The sequence below is a fragment of the Amphiura filiformis genome, chromosome 14 (genome assembly GCF_039555335.1).
Source record: "Amphiura filiformis chromosome 14, Afil_fr2py, whole genome shotgun sequence".
Taxonomy (NCBI): Eukaryota; Metazoa; Echinodermata; class Ophiuroidea; order Amphilepidida; family Amphiuridae; genus Amphiura; species Amphiura filiformis.
The window spans coordinates 28,406,702-28,421,714 of NC_092641.1; the positions used below are offsets into that span (position 1 = coordinate 28,406,702).

The following is a 15,013-nucleotide window of genomic DNA, read 5'->3' on the forward strand; positions in this document are numbered from 1 at the left end:
AAAGGGGGAGTGCATTAGACGCATAAACATCAGCTATCACTGATTTACATGTACAGCTCTCTTCCCTAGTAAAAGTGGCACAATTGTGATTTTACCCTTTTGTCTTTAACTAAACATATCTCAAAATTGGAACAAGCAAATTGAACAGAACAAACGGCATTTGAGAGCTAAGAATGCGCCCGTGACGTTGATGTAAGCATTATGTCACAACGGTATTTTCTAATTGCCAAAGAGGGCGCTTTTCACTTGCACAATATTTTTTGAGACATGCTGTAGATTCTCACGTTTTCACGCACCGACCGCGCATATTGTCCCAAGTACGACATTTTGAAGCAGTTGTAAAAATGTTGGATACTGCAAAATCGTTCATCTTTGCCTACCGTACCAAAATAATCAAAATCAGAACAAAAAATATCAAAATTTTAGAAATGTCAAAGGTATTGTCGTCGTTTGATCCATACTGATCAAAAATATACATACTAACCTGTTTTTTCGCGGATCATATTTGAGAGTCCCGGATGTGCTATGACATAAGACGCATATCTTGCATCCACTTCCATTCCCTTTTCCCTCAGTTCTGTTACGTACTTCCTGTTGGAATTAAATCGATATATATAGTGGGAATCACTTGATTGTGCTCAAAGATTACCGACTTAAAATTGCACTGTCCGTAAGAGGGCTGTCAATTTTTTCGCGGGTGGGGGGGGGTTAACATACTGCATGTACTGTTTTTCGCTCAAAATACATGACATAGAGGGGTAATTATTTTACACCAACAAAATATAAGGGTTCATACTATAATGTGGTTTCCACGTTCCCTTCAGGCCAAATAACCCCAATTCGGCCCATTTGGGCATTTTAAAAAGCGCATCTATCGCGGTAAAGTCAATTGGTAGCATTTTATCTGGACAGTTGTTATTTTCCCGCGTTTTTTACTCGTATTGATAATCAAGGATTCTCTAAGACCCTATAATATGTGACCTGCTACCACGAAATGAGCGTAAAGTTGCAAGTTGGTAGTTTGGAGACGCCCTGGCTACTGTGTTGGTGTTGTTTGTTTGCCGCGCACATGTTCAAGCCAGTAGTATGTCTTTCGTGAATGGGGACACAATGGGTCATTCACGAATGACATACTATACTGGCTTGTACAGGTGCACGGTTAAGAAAGAATGTCAACTCAGTTAGCCAGTATGTCTCGAAACTACCAACTTGCTACTTTACGCTCATTTCGTGATATCAGGTTACATATATCTAATCAATGAAGAAACTGACATATTCCGTATCGTAGAAGTAAGGGACTTTCGGGACAAAATAATTGCAAAAGAATGTTCAGTTCCGGGGTTCAGTGGTACAGTAAGCACACCCACTCACCGTGATATCATCGTACTACGAAGTACTATGACCGCCAATTTCTCCAACGGGAATTATCTTGGCGCACAATGCTCATTTTTAATAGATAAAAAATGTCTCCAACTCAAATGATTCTTTTTTCATCACAACTAATCTAGTCGAAGACATTAATTCCTTGTTTGCATTTATTCATTGTAATCGAAGTGATTCGGGGCCAGACACCTCTTTTAAAATATTCTGTATGGCGTACGCTACGCACTCTCGCACAAGGTGTCTGTTACCTTTCCAGCATAAACCGGATAACCACATATTAGGGGCTGTGCAATAATTATGAGCCCCCGGGGATTTTCAAACGGCTCGCCAAAATCGCTTGCCCACCCTCTTTGCCCGCCAAAAATCGCTTGCCCCCCTTTCGGCACGACCAAATCTCGCTGCCCTCCCCCTTGCACATGCCAAATGTTTGGGATCCCAATTTGCAAACTTTAAATGGTCTATATACATGTTGCGAGCGCAGCGAGCTGGAAAAGTTGCATATTTAAGCGTTTCTGTACGGTTTTCCTAAGCCTTTTCAGAGCGTTTTATTTAAAAGGCGCCCCAAGAATGTGTGCCAAAACTCGCTTGCCCCCCTCTCGGCTCGCCAAAAATTGCTTGCCCCCCTTTCGGCTCGCCAAACATTTCTTGCCCCCCCCCCAGGGCTCATAATTATTGCACAGACCCTTAACACGTACGCCTGGGTGAAGTGAAGCAAATGGAATTAAGAGTCTTGCTTTCAAATGCATATGCAACGAAAGCACTTGTTTTTTATTATAATTTACCTGGCTAATTGGCTCTCTTTTGAACTTCCAGTACTTAGTGCAGCTCTGTGGTGTTCAGTTCTTACAGTCATTGCCAAACCTTGTCCGGGCATTTCACCACTTCTAGTAAGACATCTCTTAGGAGGGATGTGGTCCTGTTGAGTCGCTGGATTGTGTTTTTGTTGTGGGTCGTTTATGCGGCTGGAAACAATATAATAATAATGTTACTCCAGTTATGAGTTTAAAAATATTCGTACGTGGAGTCCAATATTTTGAACTCATGGCTCTTTGACCAATAATTGGGTTCAATCGATCCAATTTTATTTTTATTTATATCATAACTGGTCAAATAATGAAGGAAAAACAAATTATATCAACTGTTGGCAGAAGAAAGAACTAGACATGCTGAGATCTAAAAAAAAAACACGAAGTCCAACTGTGACCTTAAAATGACCCATGATAACCTTAAAATAACCTTGGAATTTTTTTTCGTGCAGAATACAGACACTAGATTTCAATCCATACATTAACACATAAATTATTTGACGTTTGCTTGACTTCTGGCGACCTTGTAATGACCTCCCTCATGTTTTGAGTTATATCAATATCACATACTCATTTTCATTCAAATTGGACACAAAAACACAAGTTGTAAAAAGCATTTGGGGTCCAAGGTCATTTAAGGGTTATTTCTGGTATGTGACCAAATACTTTTCAAAAGTTGGGGTCATACCTTTGTGGCATTTTGAGATATGTCCATTTCAGACCAAAAGGTTAGTCAGTAAGTAACTTTCACTTGGTCCTTGGAAACAAATATCATGTGACTAACTCAAGGTCAAAGGTCATGCATATGCCATTGTGGTCGCAAATCCGATTTTCTCATGTTGTTGCCAATTGCAAGCAAACGTCATTAGTATAGCTGCAACTTAATGTCAGTTCAATATAAGGTCAATAATTATGATATCAATATTATTTTAAGGTCAAATTTCTTCTGCTTCAATGGATAACATAGACGCAGCACAGTCCCGGCACATGCAAATATACATGTAAAGCACAAAGGACTGGCTAGTATCTGCATTGTGCATTAGGCTTACAATTATAAAAAGGTAATGACTTTAATTAAAAGGCTAATGACGGGGCGTGCCCTGTGAGCACAATGGTCTCTAGTTCACCTATTGTATTCGTCTACGGTGCCAAGTTGCAATTGCTGTTCTTCCTTGCTGAGCTTTTTCAAACTACCTCCATTTTGGTTGTAAGATTGTTTGTATATCTCTCTGATGCGGCTTACTTCTGGAAATGTTTTTTCAACAGACACTCCTCCTCTAGACGAGAATAAACTTGAGTTCTTGTACGCAAAATCGAATTGATGCTGACGGAGGGCGGCCTCTTTCCATTTCCCTGGTTCCGTCCTTATCTGAAACAAAAAAAATTAAACAAACAGAATTTTATAGTTCATGCCATGGTGTAAAAAGATATTGATTTCATTTCATGTGTGGTAAATTCTACTTCCAACCAGTTATTCACGAGCACCAAAATGGCTCCCGGGATGTTCGTTGACCTACCAATGATAATCAAAATAATTGACCTTTTCGGTAAATCCCATAAACCTTTGCGAGCAGACATGAGAACTCGTCATTTTACGTCACGCCGACTTCCAATGGGCAGTATAAACGATTTTCGATAAACGATGTGCGCATCGGCGCTGATCGGTGTGACGTAAAATGACGAATTCTCAGGTGTACTCCCAAAGGCTTATGGGATTTACCGAAAAGGTTAACTACCAGCACTGATATTACGTCACTGCGGCGTTATAGTGAGGTCTGTAACAATATTTAAACTTCACTATGTCGCCAATAGCATTTAAAACAGTTTTTGTAAAAACAAAAATCAAAAGCAGCGGACTTCGCGTCACCAACCATCACCATCACCACCACACCCATATTCCATGTTCGTTCAGACAACACGCGGTAAAATAAAATTTGTATCTGAGTTCAAAAGTGCAGTGTTTTGCGCGTGCGAATTTATTCTACTTTTACCCCATATTTCATTAATTTAGCTTCATTATGGCAACATTTTAACGCGCCTCGCGTGTATTTGTACCATAAACTTATTGTGTCACCAAAGGGTGCTGGATTCACTGTACTTCAAAAAAATGTTTTCCAACCCCATCCCCCAATGTCAAAAAAAAATCTACGTCACTGCCTATTCTATCATAAACAGTGCAAATATTATTCAACTGTATTGCGTTTTCAAGACGAACAATTTGAGACCGCTTTGGTTAAAATCATACAATTTTTAGTTTATGACCCATGTGAAACCCAACATTTTGACCTTTGATATTCTCTCTTAAGAACTGGACATCACAGATTGGTCAAACTCTACTTTTTTGAATCCTTATGACTAAATGAAATGTATGACCTTTTCCCACCAAAAACTACATTTCCATCAAGTATACTTTTTGTAAAAACAATGCATAGCAGTGATTAGTGGTGGGTCAAAACGCATTTTGAGCATAATCAACTTAAAATATCTAAAAGGATAAAAAAGGTAATATACCTTTTCTGCTACTATTTGGCGCAGCTCATCGGGCTTTTTTCCAGTTCCGTGCGTAATGGCGTCGAATAAACAGTTCTGATTGTCACGACCACGTATAGGTCCGTATTCTTGAACAATATTTCCACGTTTATCTAGTCGCTGAAAATGGCCGATGTATGAATTGACTTTCCCTGAACATTTCTGTCGGGATGATCGTTCTCTAGATAAGGAATAATTACAACAATTAAGGGTTCAATATTCAATCATACGGAGCAAACAAGAGTAGTAATTGAAAGCTAATTATGATTTCAAAGGTTTAGGGATGAGATTTAAACGAGGCGTCTTTTAAACTACAAATATTGAGTCAGCTATCTAATCATGGAACTAGGAAAGGGATGGTTATACCAAATCCCGCCCTCAAGGGTTTCATCCATCCATAAATAATGTGCGTCTTTACGCCCAAACGACTTAAGCTAATCGTAGATCCATCCTTTAGTGATAAAAATTTGTACCCCAGCACCTTACCACTGGGGTAGGACTGACCATTAAAGATGACCATAGAGACATTAGAAGGGGGTGGCGAGACCCGTCATAGGTTATTTCAAGAGATATTGACGTCTTACTTGTTTGTAAGTTTGAAAAACTCATTTCCTTTTATATTGATGGGAACATTTTGATTGTACTTCTTTTGGTATTTTTGGGCAGAGAAGACATAAAGCTGCACATTAGTACCAAATATAACCATTTATTATGTTATTTATAATTAAAAATTAGGGACCCTTTCGTAGTCCATGTTACAAAATAATTGATGTTAATTATGATCTGTGGTTCGGCAGTTTGAGAAATATACGACGACACATTTTAGTCCTAGTGATCTTACCCTTCTTTCGTCTGAACCAAACGCAACCTGATTGGCTCTGATCCGGGTTTCCCATCAAACGTCTTTGATGTGACGTGTTTCCTATTCTCGTCAACTATGTCTATAATAATGCCTCTACCACCTTCAATTAGCCCACTGTGCACAAGTACGTTGAGATGAAGGTCGCTAGCTGGTTTTGAAGGATCCGCAGCTTCACTAGCCAACTTATACACGTGACTCACTTCTTCCTGGCTAAGACTTGTATTTGCTCGTTTTATACCGTCTGAATCAACCTTCATTTCCCAACTATGTTTCTGATCTATTAATTGTTGGTTGACATCAGCTCTACCCAACGCATTGGCAGTCACTGTACCTAATTTTCCTGATACATATTTACAGGCATGTCTTTGGCTTATGGAAACTAACAAATGAGTTATTTTTTCAGTGAACCTGTCAGTTACTGTCTCGCAAACAGATTTGAAGAGACGATAATGCAAGTCAGAATGCGGACTTGTCTGTTGTGCTGCATTTTTAAAGTTTAAAAGTGTGTTCATATCTTGTGACAACGCTGAAGCTACGTTGTCTTTAATATAGGCAGTCGTAGGCCAAGTCTGAACAAGCTCAGTGACCAAACGCGTGTACTGAGTTATCTCTATCGTAGTGCATAATGCTTTGGCTGTGGTGCTTCTTTTCTTCGAAGCAATAGTTGACAGCAAACCCTTCCATCTGTCAATTTGCGAAGTAATCTCATCAAATCCTTGGAAAGTGTTCAAAATCTTACTAAGAGTCTTATCACACGTTCGTTTGACTACATCATTGAGTTGGTCCTTGTCTGATTCTGAAGAATTGGTAGGCATTGTTTCCTTAATAAATACGCTCAACATTTCATGCAGTTGTTTTGAACTGTTCAAGTTCTGTGTAATGATGTCACGGAAGTGCTCTTTAAAAATGCCTTCCAGAATTTTGGTGCAAGCTTTATCCCATAATAGTGACGTTCCTGTCATCACACCTTGCTGTCCAATTTCTTGCACTACATACTTAGTGGCTATCTTAAAGTTTGATTTCAATGTTTGCTGCGTGGCACTTTTCGTGGCTGTCCCCTTGATCCCACCAACTGCTGCCTTTACCCCCTTCCAAGCAACCTTGGCAACTTTTTTCAACGCGCCAAGTCCACAACATACTAGAGATGTAGCCAAACTAATGGCCTTGGATATTGCCCATTCAGCCCACGAAAAGGAGCCAGTAACCATTCCAATTGTCCCCTCAATCATGTCTGCTATACCTTCGCTAATGAGACCTACACCAATTGAAGACGCTGCCCCAAGAGTGAAGGCTAATGCTAATGTACCTGCTACTACCTGCAGTGCACCTAGTAAGAAGCACCAGAGTGCATTCAACGAGAACTTGAATTTTCGTTTCTTTTCTACTTTAAAGAAGTAAGTCATTCCCATATCAAGCATCTGCATCATCTCTTCTTTCATGGCATCATCAGACTCATCTACATGTACTGCGAAGTTTAAGCCGACAGGTTCGACGCTGTAGGTAAACTCATCATTTGAGTCCCCCTTTAACACTTCCTTTGCCCTTTCTGTAGCCTCAATCCATGCCTTTATGAAGCTACCACGTGCAGTTTGTTGTCTACTGAAATTTGTCTGTCCTTCCTGTGATCCAAGATGAGATCTCGAGTGACCTACTGATGCCGCTGCTTGAATACACGATGTCACATTTGCCATTTCTGCCGTGTAAGCCTTTATGCCGGTTAACGTCTTCTCAAGGAGATCTAGTGACTTCTCAATGTACCCCTGTTTCTTCACTTTGATGGTTACATAGGCCTGGTTGTAGAAAGCAACAGCATTGTACCATTTCTCTGTGTCAATGAGTGTTTGCCATCGCTGAAGTACTCCAAAATCATGCTCTGCATCTAAAAGTATCATTCTACTCTTTGCGTTGCAAGCATGGTCATAAAAATTGTCTGATTTTCCAATTTGCGTTTCATCTATTTTCGTTTGGATGTCACATTCCATTTCATACTGCAAGTCTGAAAGCTTGATTTCATTGTCTTCTATTTTGGAGCGGTGTAGTGTTAGCCAAAACGCCCATCTTTCCTTGACGGAGTTGAGTCCTGGGCTATAGTCAAACTTACTTTGAGCTGGTATCCTTAGCATCTTATGAGGATCTTTTTCATCTGAGGAATATCGACTTTCAAAATTCTTAAGTTTTCTGCAAAATGTCTCAAAGAGCTCTTCTCTTCGGTTTATGCTGATCAATTCGTTCGTTTCTAACCTTTGAATCTGTTCTTGTTCATATTTTGATCTCAGTATATGCATCATCTCCATGCTATGGCCTTGATATGCTTCTGGAAGACTTTTCTGGTCAAGAATGAGTTGAACCATCCCAGGTTCTCCTTTTCTTGCTGTTCGTCCGAGCATCTGCTTTTCAACTCGCATGTTTTTGGGGAAGAAGGTTAGAAGAACGAACAAGCCACCTCTGCTATGTACACTATTGTGTACTTTATAATCAGTTCCCCTACCACCGAGAGTTGTTGTGATTATGACTTCTCCGCTCATGTATTCACGCCTCTCTATGTCGTACTTGTGAATGTCACTTCTAGTATACATGTGAACCTCGCGGACATTGCTGTCTTCGAGGCTATTGATCTTAGTTTCAAAGTTTTCTGCTGTTTTCAGGTCTTCACAAACAACTAGGACAGCTTGCCCTCTCGCGACTTTGTTTACCCTATCACAAACTGCTCTTATCCAAGACTCTCTTCCTCTGTCGATTCGCATCATCGGATGGCATACTAACTTTTTTCTTCGATGTGTCGGTAATGACAGGCATTTTGTCAAAAAATGCTCTTTGAGGAAGAAATGGTCAATATTGTCACCAAGGGTTCCTGTTACTCCGTGTATTCCACAAGTGTCCAAATACCTACGAAAGAAGCGGTAGTTTGACATGAAATTGGTAACAGTTGAAACTGGAGATATAGCAAGTTGGTGTTTCATCTCCAGAAATTGCTGAAGCCCATCAGCCCACTTCTTGTTTTTCTCTAGGATTCCGGTACCTTCAAAATCTACTGGAATTACACGGTCAAATGCATGATCCTGCTGTTCATTTTGAGGAAGTGAGTCCCGTCCTTCTACAACGACATATTCTCGGCCCAATGTCATTGAAAGAGCCCTCAAAGCATTTTCAACAAATATCGGAAGACACTCTTCAACATATTTTCGGAGGTACATTGGAAGAACTATGTCTGTTGACTCTTGCATTTGAGTTTTTTCAAAATGTTCTTTGTGGTACTTTGGAAGCGCTATATTTTCTATGTTTAATAACTCTTCTATTCGAGTCAAGTCATCTGAATATCTAATCTTCTGCCCAACAACTTCGATTGCATATTTTTTCAAATCCTGTTCGGTGTACAGCTCGGATGACAAGCCCTTATCCAACAACAGCAAAGACACCCTGTTCCTTTCATCATATGAGACGTCCTCAACACCCTTCAGCATTGCTATATTATTAGCACCAAGCACGAAGTATTGAAATGAAATATGGTCTACATTTTGGGACTTGATAAGCTGTATTTCGTGCTCTGTGGTAATATTTGCCATTATGCTTTGTATTTTGTCCTGCAATTCCTCCGTTTGGCCTTGTGTATACATCTTTCGAATGTCACCACATTCACTTTCTTCTTTAATCAAACCGATGGTAATGCCTTCTTGTAGAATATCGCAAGATTTTTCCATCAAATCGTCACTCTGTTCTACTATATTTTCCGCTATGGTCGTGTGGATGTATTGTGGCTTGGTGGCCCATAGTATGTTCCCAGATGAATCTTGAATTTGGTGGTGCGATGAGAGATGACACCAGATGGTGGCAAGCAGTTGTTCGATGTGCCTAAGGCTGGTTGTGTTGTGCGATAAATATGTAAGCTGCAGTCCGTTATCCAGTGTCATAGAATCAACTTCATCAACAATGACCACTTGAAATTCTCGATTTCCTCGGATATTTCGACGTTCAAATTCATGGCGTAGAATATCAGCTGCGAATTCGGAAGTTGTACCATAGACAATTTTCGACTGGTATTTTTCTCGTAAAAGAGAATCGACTTCTTCCTGGGTATTGCAACTTAACGTTTCAGGTACTGGAATAGCACATGAGGTTAAACCTAGGTCCTTGTAGAATGGCCTCCATTCTTCTTCGTCACGTCGTGCAAGCAATTCAGAGCTTGTTACTACATCTACGAATTTGCCACGTAACGCTTGTATTGCAGCAAACATAGCCACAATCGTCGACTTTCCTTCGCCTGTTGCTACTTCAAGTAAGCAACCCATTCCCTGGTTTTGTTCGAGCAACAAAGTGACAACCGCAAGTATCTGGTTATTTCGAGGAATAAATTTGGTATGTTTTTGTACGTGCCCGACAAGTGCAACAACTGCATTGGCCATCTCGGAGGCAGAGTCAAGATTTTGTACATGACGCTTGACTGTTTGTATGTCCGATTGTGTGTATGTTCTTTCTTCTATTTTTTTCTCAATTTCCACTATAACTTCAACCATCCTTGTATGTAATTCTGGTGACATGGCAGCAGATGCTTCTATTTCTTCTAGTAGTTGATGAAATGACTTGTCCTTTTCACGGTATATTATGCGATCGATATCCACCATAATATCCTTCATGTCATGTTCTTGCCTATAAGAGGATGAGGATAAAGATGTTTGGTCTTCCTCATTGGAGTTGGTACCGTTCCGTAAATCGGAATGGAGCTGATATTTAGGGAGCAAATGAGAAAATTGCCAGTAGTCGATGTCTTTATCTTGGGAGCGAGTTGGAGGACTGTCATATATGATGAAACATGTGAACAAGCCACCGGGTCTGGCAATTCTTTCAATGTCCTTGAACTGAGACGGCGTACAGTACACTATATTTGTTGGCACTGAATTGCTGCGGATATTCTTAGCACTTACTGCACAGGAGAATAGCTCAAGACTGGAGTAGAATTCTTGCCACTTTTTAACATCGTTTGCAACATAGGTCTCGCTCCGTACAACAATATCTACTGCATAACCGAGTAAAGCTCGTATTGCAGCAACCATTGCTACTACCGTGGACTTCTCTTCACGATTTACGGATGTCAACGACTCATTTGATATTGACTTGCATATCAGAGCTTCAATGAGTAGACGAAGTTGATTTTCATTCATGACTTCAGTTAGACTCTGCTTTTGATGGGATCTTATTTTCTCCAACAATGCTACGAGCAGCTCTACAAAATCGTCATAGGTAAGTTCATTGCGACATTCAGGTAAATCAGTAGCCCCTGTTCTAACCTCTTTTCTTCTTTGATTTAGTGCTATCCTTTTTTGAACTAGGTCTACCAGTTTTCCTACATCTCGGGAAGTGCAAGAGGGTGAGGATAAACATACTTGCTCTTGCAGCAGGCTCTTGTCTTGAATATGGTGTATAAGGGATTTATGTAACACATCAGAACGAACCCTGCCATCAATACAAGACAATAATTTTAGAGCAGACGTTGGAGACCATATTCTATTACTGATTAGTAACGATAAATGTTCTTTTTCCTTCGTAGTTAGCTTACATGAAGATCTACCGTACACGGAGTGTAGAATTTTCAGGCAGTGTACAAGTATGTTGGTGGCTAATTCGACATTAGAGTGAGTTGTAACACAAAGAAGGCGGAGAAAGAGATCAATTCTAGCATCTAGGTTGTGAACACCGATACTATCCTCAAGGTTTTCTAGCTCGTCAAACATGGAAAACCTATGTACAGATTTGCTCAATGCGTCGAGTATTGTAAGCTTTTCTGACAACCTTGCTTCATTGTAGGCAGTGACAGATAATACTTCTTCATGAAATGAAGGGGAACTATTATTTGCATTGCAATAGTCGGCCAAAATAAAGTTAACCAGATAACCACTACGATCTGATATCGCATAAATGTGCAATGATTTGGACTCTTCGAATTCTTTATAAGCCGGTTGAGAAGCTACGATCTCATCATAAATACCAGTGCAAGTCTCCTGTTAGGTGAGCAAATAATAGTAGAACTATAATGATAAACAAAATAGCCTACACAGAACATTGATTATCATTGACAAAGGTGTTATTATAATTATTTACGTTAACTAAGACACAATATTTCAATTGTTGCTCATATCATTTTGTAAGATATTTACATATGTGATGCGATCCAGCAAAATCAGTCGGAACTCGGAAATATTGATTTTGAGATATAGCCAAATAAAGGAAATATATCCTTTTGTTTCTTCTTGTTTTGGAAACTCTTTAATTGCTCATATCTTTGGAACTGATTGTTCAATTTCAATGGGGTTTTCTGCAAAATCCAGATTTGTAAATGTTTTTACTATCCTGTAAGAAACTGAAAATTTATTATTGCCGACTTCCGACTGATTTTGCTTGATCGCATCATATATTACTATAATGTATTGTAAAGACCCAAGCTAGATACTAAATTTGAATACATAATATCAGAATGCATTCAATTTGGGATCATTTTCAAAAATAGATTGGGGTGTGTGTGTGTGTGTATTGGGTCTAAAACATAATAATGATAAAATTGAATGCTTTACACCCACTATTTATTGGTATGCTATAAAATATTGGACTCGCTATATGCTCACAGCTGCTGAACCATTAAATACGGGCTCAATCGATCTAATTTTATATCATAATCGGCGCCAGACATAAACAACACTAGTTTGCCTCTGACTTTACCCGGCAATCAAAACCGGAAAATATTTTTTACAAGTTGAAATATCGATGTGGGAAAACAGGGTTGCTTAATTTTTCACCTTTCAACATACAACCGTCTGAAGGTACCATGTCAACAATGCCTAGAAAAGTTGTTTTTTGCCTTGTAACAGTACCGTAATGGTTCGCCATTGTTTTATTCCTTTTGTTACAATGAAGGCAACAGATGAACCAGCCTTCCTTTTACGCGCTACTAACCAAGTTTGATTGATTGTGACGTCAGACGCAAACTAGGTCTTTTAATTCAGTCTCGGATTAAAGTTATACCTGTGTACAAAAGTATACATGTCTGAAATGACCGTCATAATCATTTGTCATCAGTGATTTAATATCAAAGGTCATACATTGGCTTTCATGGATAAAGTTGCTTACACACGCAGAGATTTGTGTCATGCTCTGGTGTTTGTGGAAAAAGTGCACAGGCGAGGTGGAAACTATGAAATCCATGCATCATCCAGAATTTTGGCAACTTACCTCGTCATCTTTGACTAAACTTGTTGGACATTTCAGAATTTCTGCCTTTTGATGTTGTTCTCGGACAGGCACCTCTAAATGGATTTGTCTTTCCAACGTGTTTTCTATTTCCAGCAGTCTTCGTTTCTTCTCATCTTTCTCTTTTTGGATTTGCTTTGTTAGCTCTTCCTGTTTTTTCAATTGTTCTTGTCTTGACTTCTCCTCTTGCTCTTTTTGCAATTGTTCTTGTCTTGCCTTCTCCTGTTGTTCTTTTTTCAATTGTTCTTGTCTTGTCTTCTCCTCTTGTTCTTGTCTTGTCTTCTCACCTTGTTCTTCTTTCAGTTTTAGTCTTGCCTTCTCCTCTGCCTCATCTCCCTCCGGGTCTGCTTATAAACCAATACAAATCATCACGAATTAAATAACACATTATTTAAAGGTAAAACAAATGATGGATCTTCCCAATATTTTGAGGTGGGATGATCCATACAATCATTCCCCCAATCATCCACTGTATGTGGGTTTCTAACCAAACTCATATGTGATGTGATCAAGCAAAATCAGTCGGAACTCGGAAATATTGATTTTGAGATATAGCCTAACAAAGGAACTGTTTCCTTTTGTTTTCTATTGTTATGGAAACTCTTTAATTGCTCATATCTTTGGAACTGGTGGTTTAATTGCAGTGGGGTTTTCTGCAAAATGTAGCTTTGCAAATGTTTGTTACTATCCTATAAGAAACTGAAAATTCAATATTTCCGAGTTCCGACTGATTTTGCTTGATCGCATCACATATTTCGCTATTTTAGCCTAACAAGTGTCATTTTTGCGCCCTTCACAAGAATTTATTGCTATTGCTGCATACTCCCTGAGACCCTCTCCAACATTGAAAGATGGGGTATGGGGAAGGAAGAGATACAGGGCAGAATCTGTATTTCATGACATTTCATTTCATTTCAGCTGTAAATACATGACAGACTTGATTCACTCTTCATACCAATGTAGCTCTTACATGCTTGAGAAGGTTTATGCTTATAAGTAAGTTATGGGAACATAGTATAGAAGAAAAAATGTCTACTGGTGATGGAAATGCTATCTATATACAAGTTTTATTCGGAGGATCAGAAAAACCACTTCTGATCAAGGGAATACAGTATTAAAAAGATTGATTGGATCCTTCCCATGCTAATCTGACATGTTTGGCAGTAGTGGTCCATTAGGGCTAATCAGCATGGAAAAGATGGTAGGCCGCGGTGGTTATTCAAAATCCAGTTAGTAAATTTTCCTCTAGCAGTGCCTTTCAATTTAATAGCACGACTTGGTTTACTATGCGAAATTACTTTACACAAAGGTTATGGTATTAAAAATAAATTTAAAAATATCTAAAATAGCTAGATTTGTAGTACATTTTAGTCTTAAAGGGCACTTTGAAAGCCCTTTTCCGTGTACCACGGAAGAACAGGAAAAGCGGTGGTGCTGCTTTGTACATTCATAAGTCGCTTTCTTTTAAATTAAGAAATGACCTTGATCTAATTCAGTATGACTCTTCTGTTAATGTTATTGATCACTCTGAGTCTATCTTCATTGAAATTATGAATTCAAAGTGTTAGAATATAATTATTGGTAATGTTTATCGTGCTCATAGAACTGACGTTGATTCATTTAACTCTGATTTAAGCCGTTGTCTTGATGTTATTGCAAATGAAAACAAACATTGCTATATTTCAGGTGATTTTAACTTAGACCTTTTACAGCACGAGAATGATTTAAAAATTCAGAATTTCCTTACAAATTTCTGTGATTATAATATATAATATGTTTCCACTTATAGATCGCCCACCATGATAACGTCACATTCTGCCACACTTCTTGATAATATTTTCACTAATGTTTTTGATAAGAAAAGTAAGTCTGGTATATGTGTGTCTGACATCACGGATCATTACCCTATTTTTCAATTTACTGATTCTATTTCATTGAAATATAATTTTGTTGGATCCACACATGGTCGTTCATTTACTCAACGTAATATTCATTCATTTACAAATCACCTTGAATTAACTAATTGGAATCATGTTCTTAATGAGGAATCTGTTAGCCAAGCGTATAAGTTAGTTATTGATAAACTGTCTGTATTATATAATCGTTGTTTTCCGGTTAAGGCTAAACGTGTGAATTTAAGTTATAAGCGTATTCCTCATAAACCATGGATCACAACTGCTATTTTAACATCCATCAA

The 15,013-nt window shown here is 38.8% G+C and overlaps 1 protein-coding gene across 1 annotated transcript in view; it reads right to left on the reverse strand.

The window, feature by feature from the left end:
* Nucleotides 1-15,013, reverse strand: part of LOC140169335 (uncharacterized) — a 49,131-nt gene that overhangs the window by 4,677 nt on the left and 29,441 nt on the right. The window contains exons 4-9 of the mRNA XM_072192591.1: nucleotides 12,799-13,160; nucleotides 5,560-11,573; nucleotides 4,701-4,899; nucleotides 3,317-3,558; nucleotides 2,166-2,345; nucleotides 485-591 (exon numbers count right to left, since the gene is read on the reverse strand). Of these exons, the coding sequence (XP_072048692.1) occupies nucleotides 485-591; nucleotides 2,166-2,345; nucleotides 3,317-3,558; nucleotides 4,701-4,899; nucleotides 5,560-11,573; nucleotides 12,799-13,160 (7,104 nt within the window). The remainder of the gene's footprint in view (nucleotides 1-484; nucleotides 592-2,165; nucleotides 2,346-3,316; nucleotides 3,559-4,700; nucleotides 4,900-5,559; nucleotides 11,574-12,798; nucleotides 13,161-15,013) is intronic.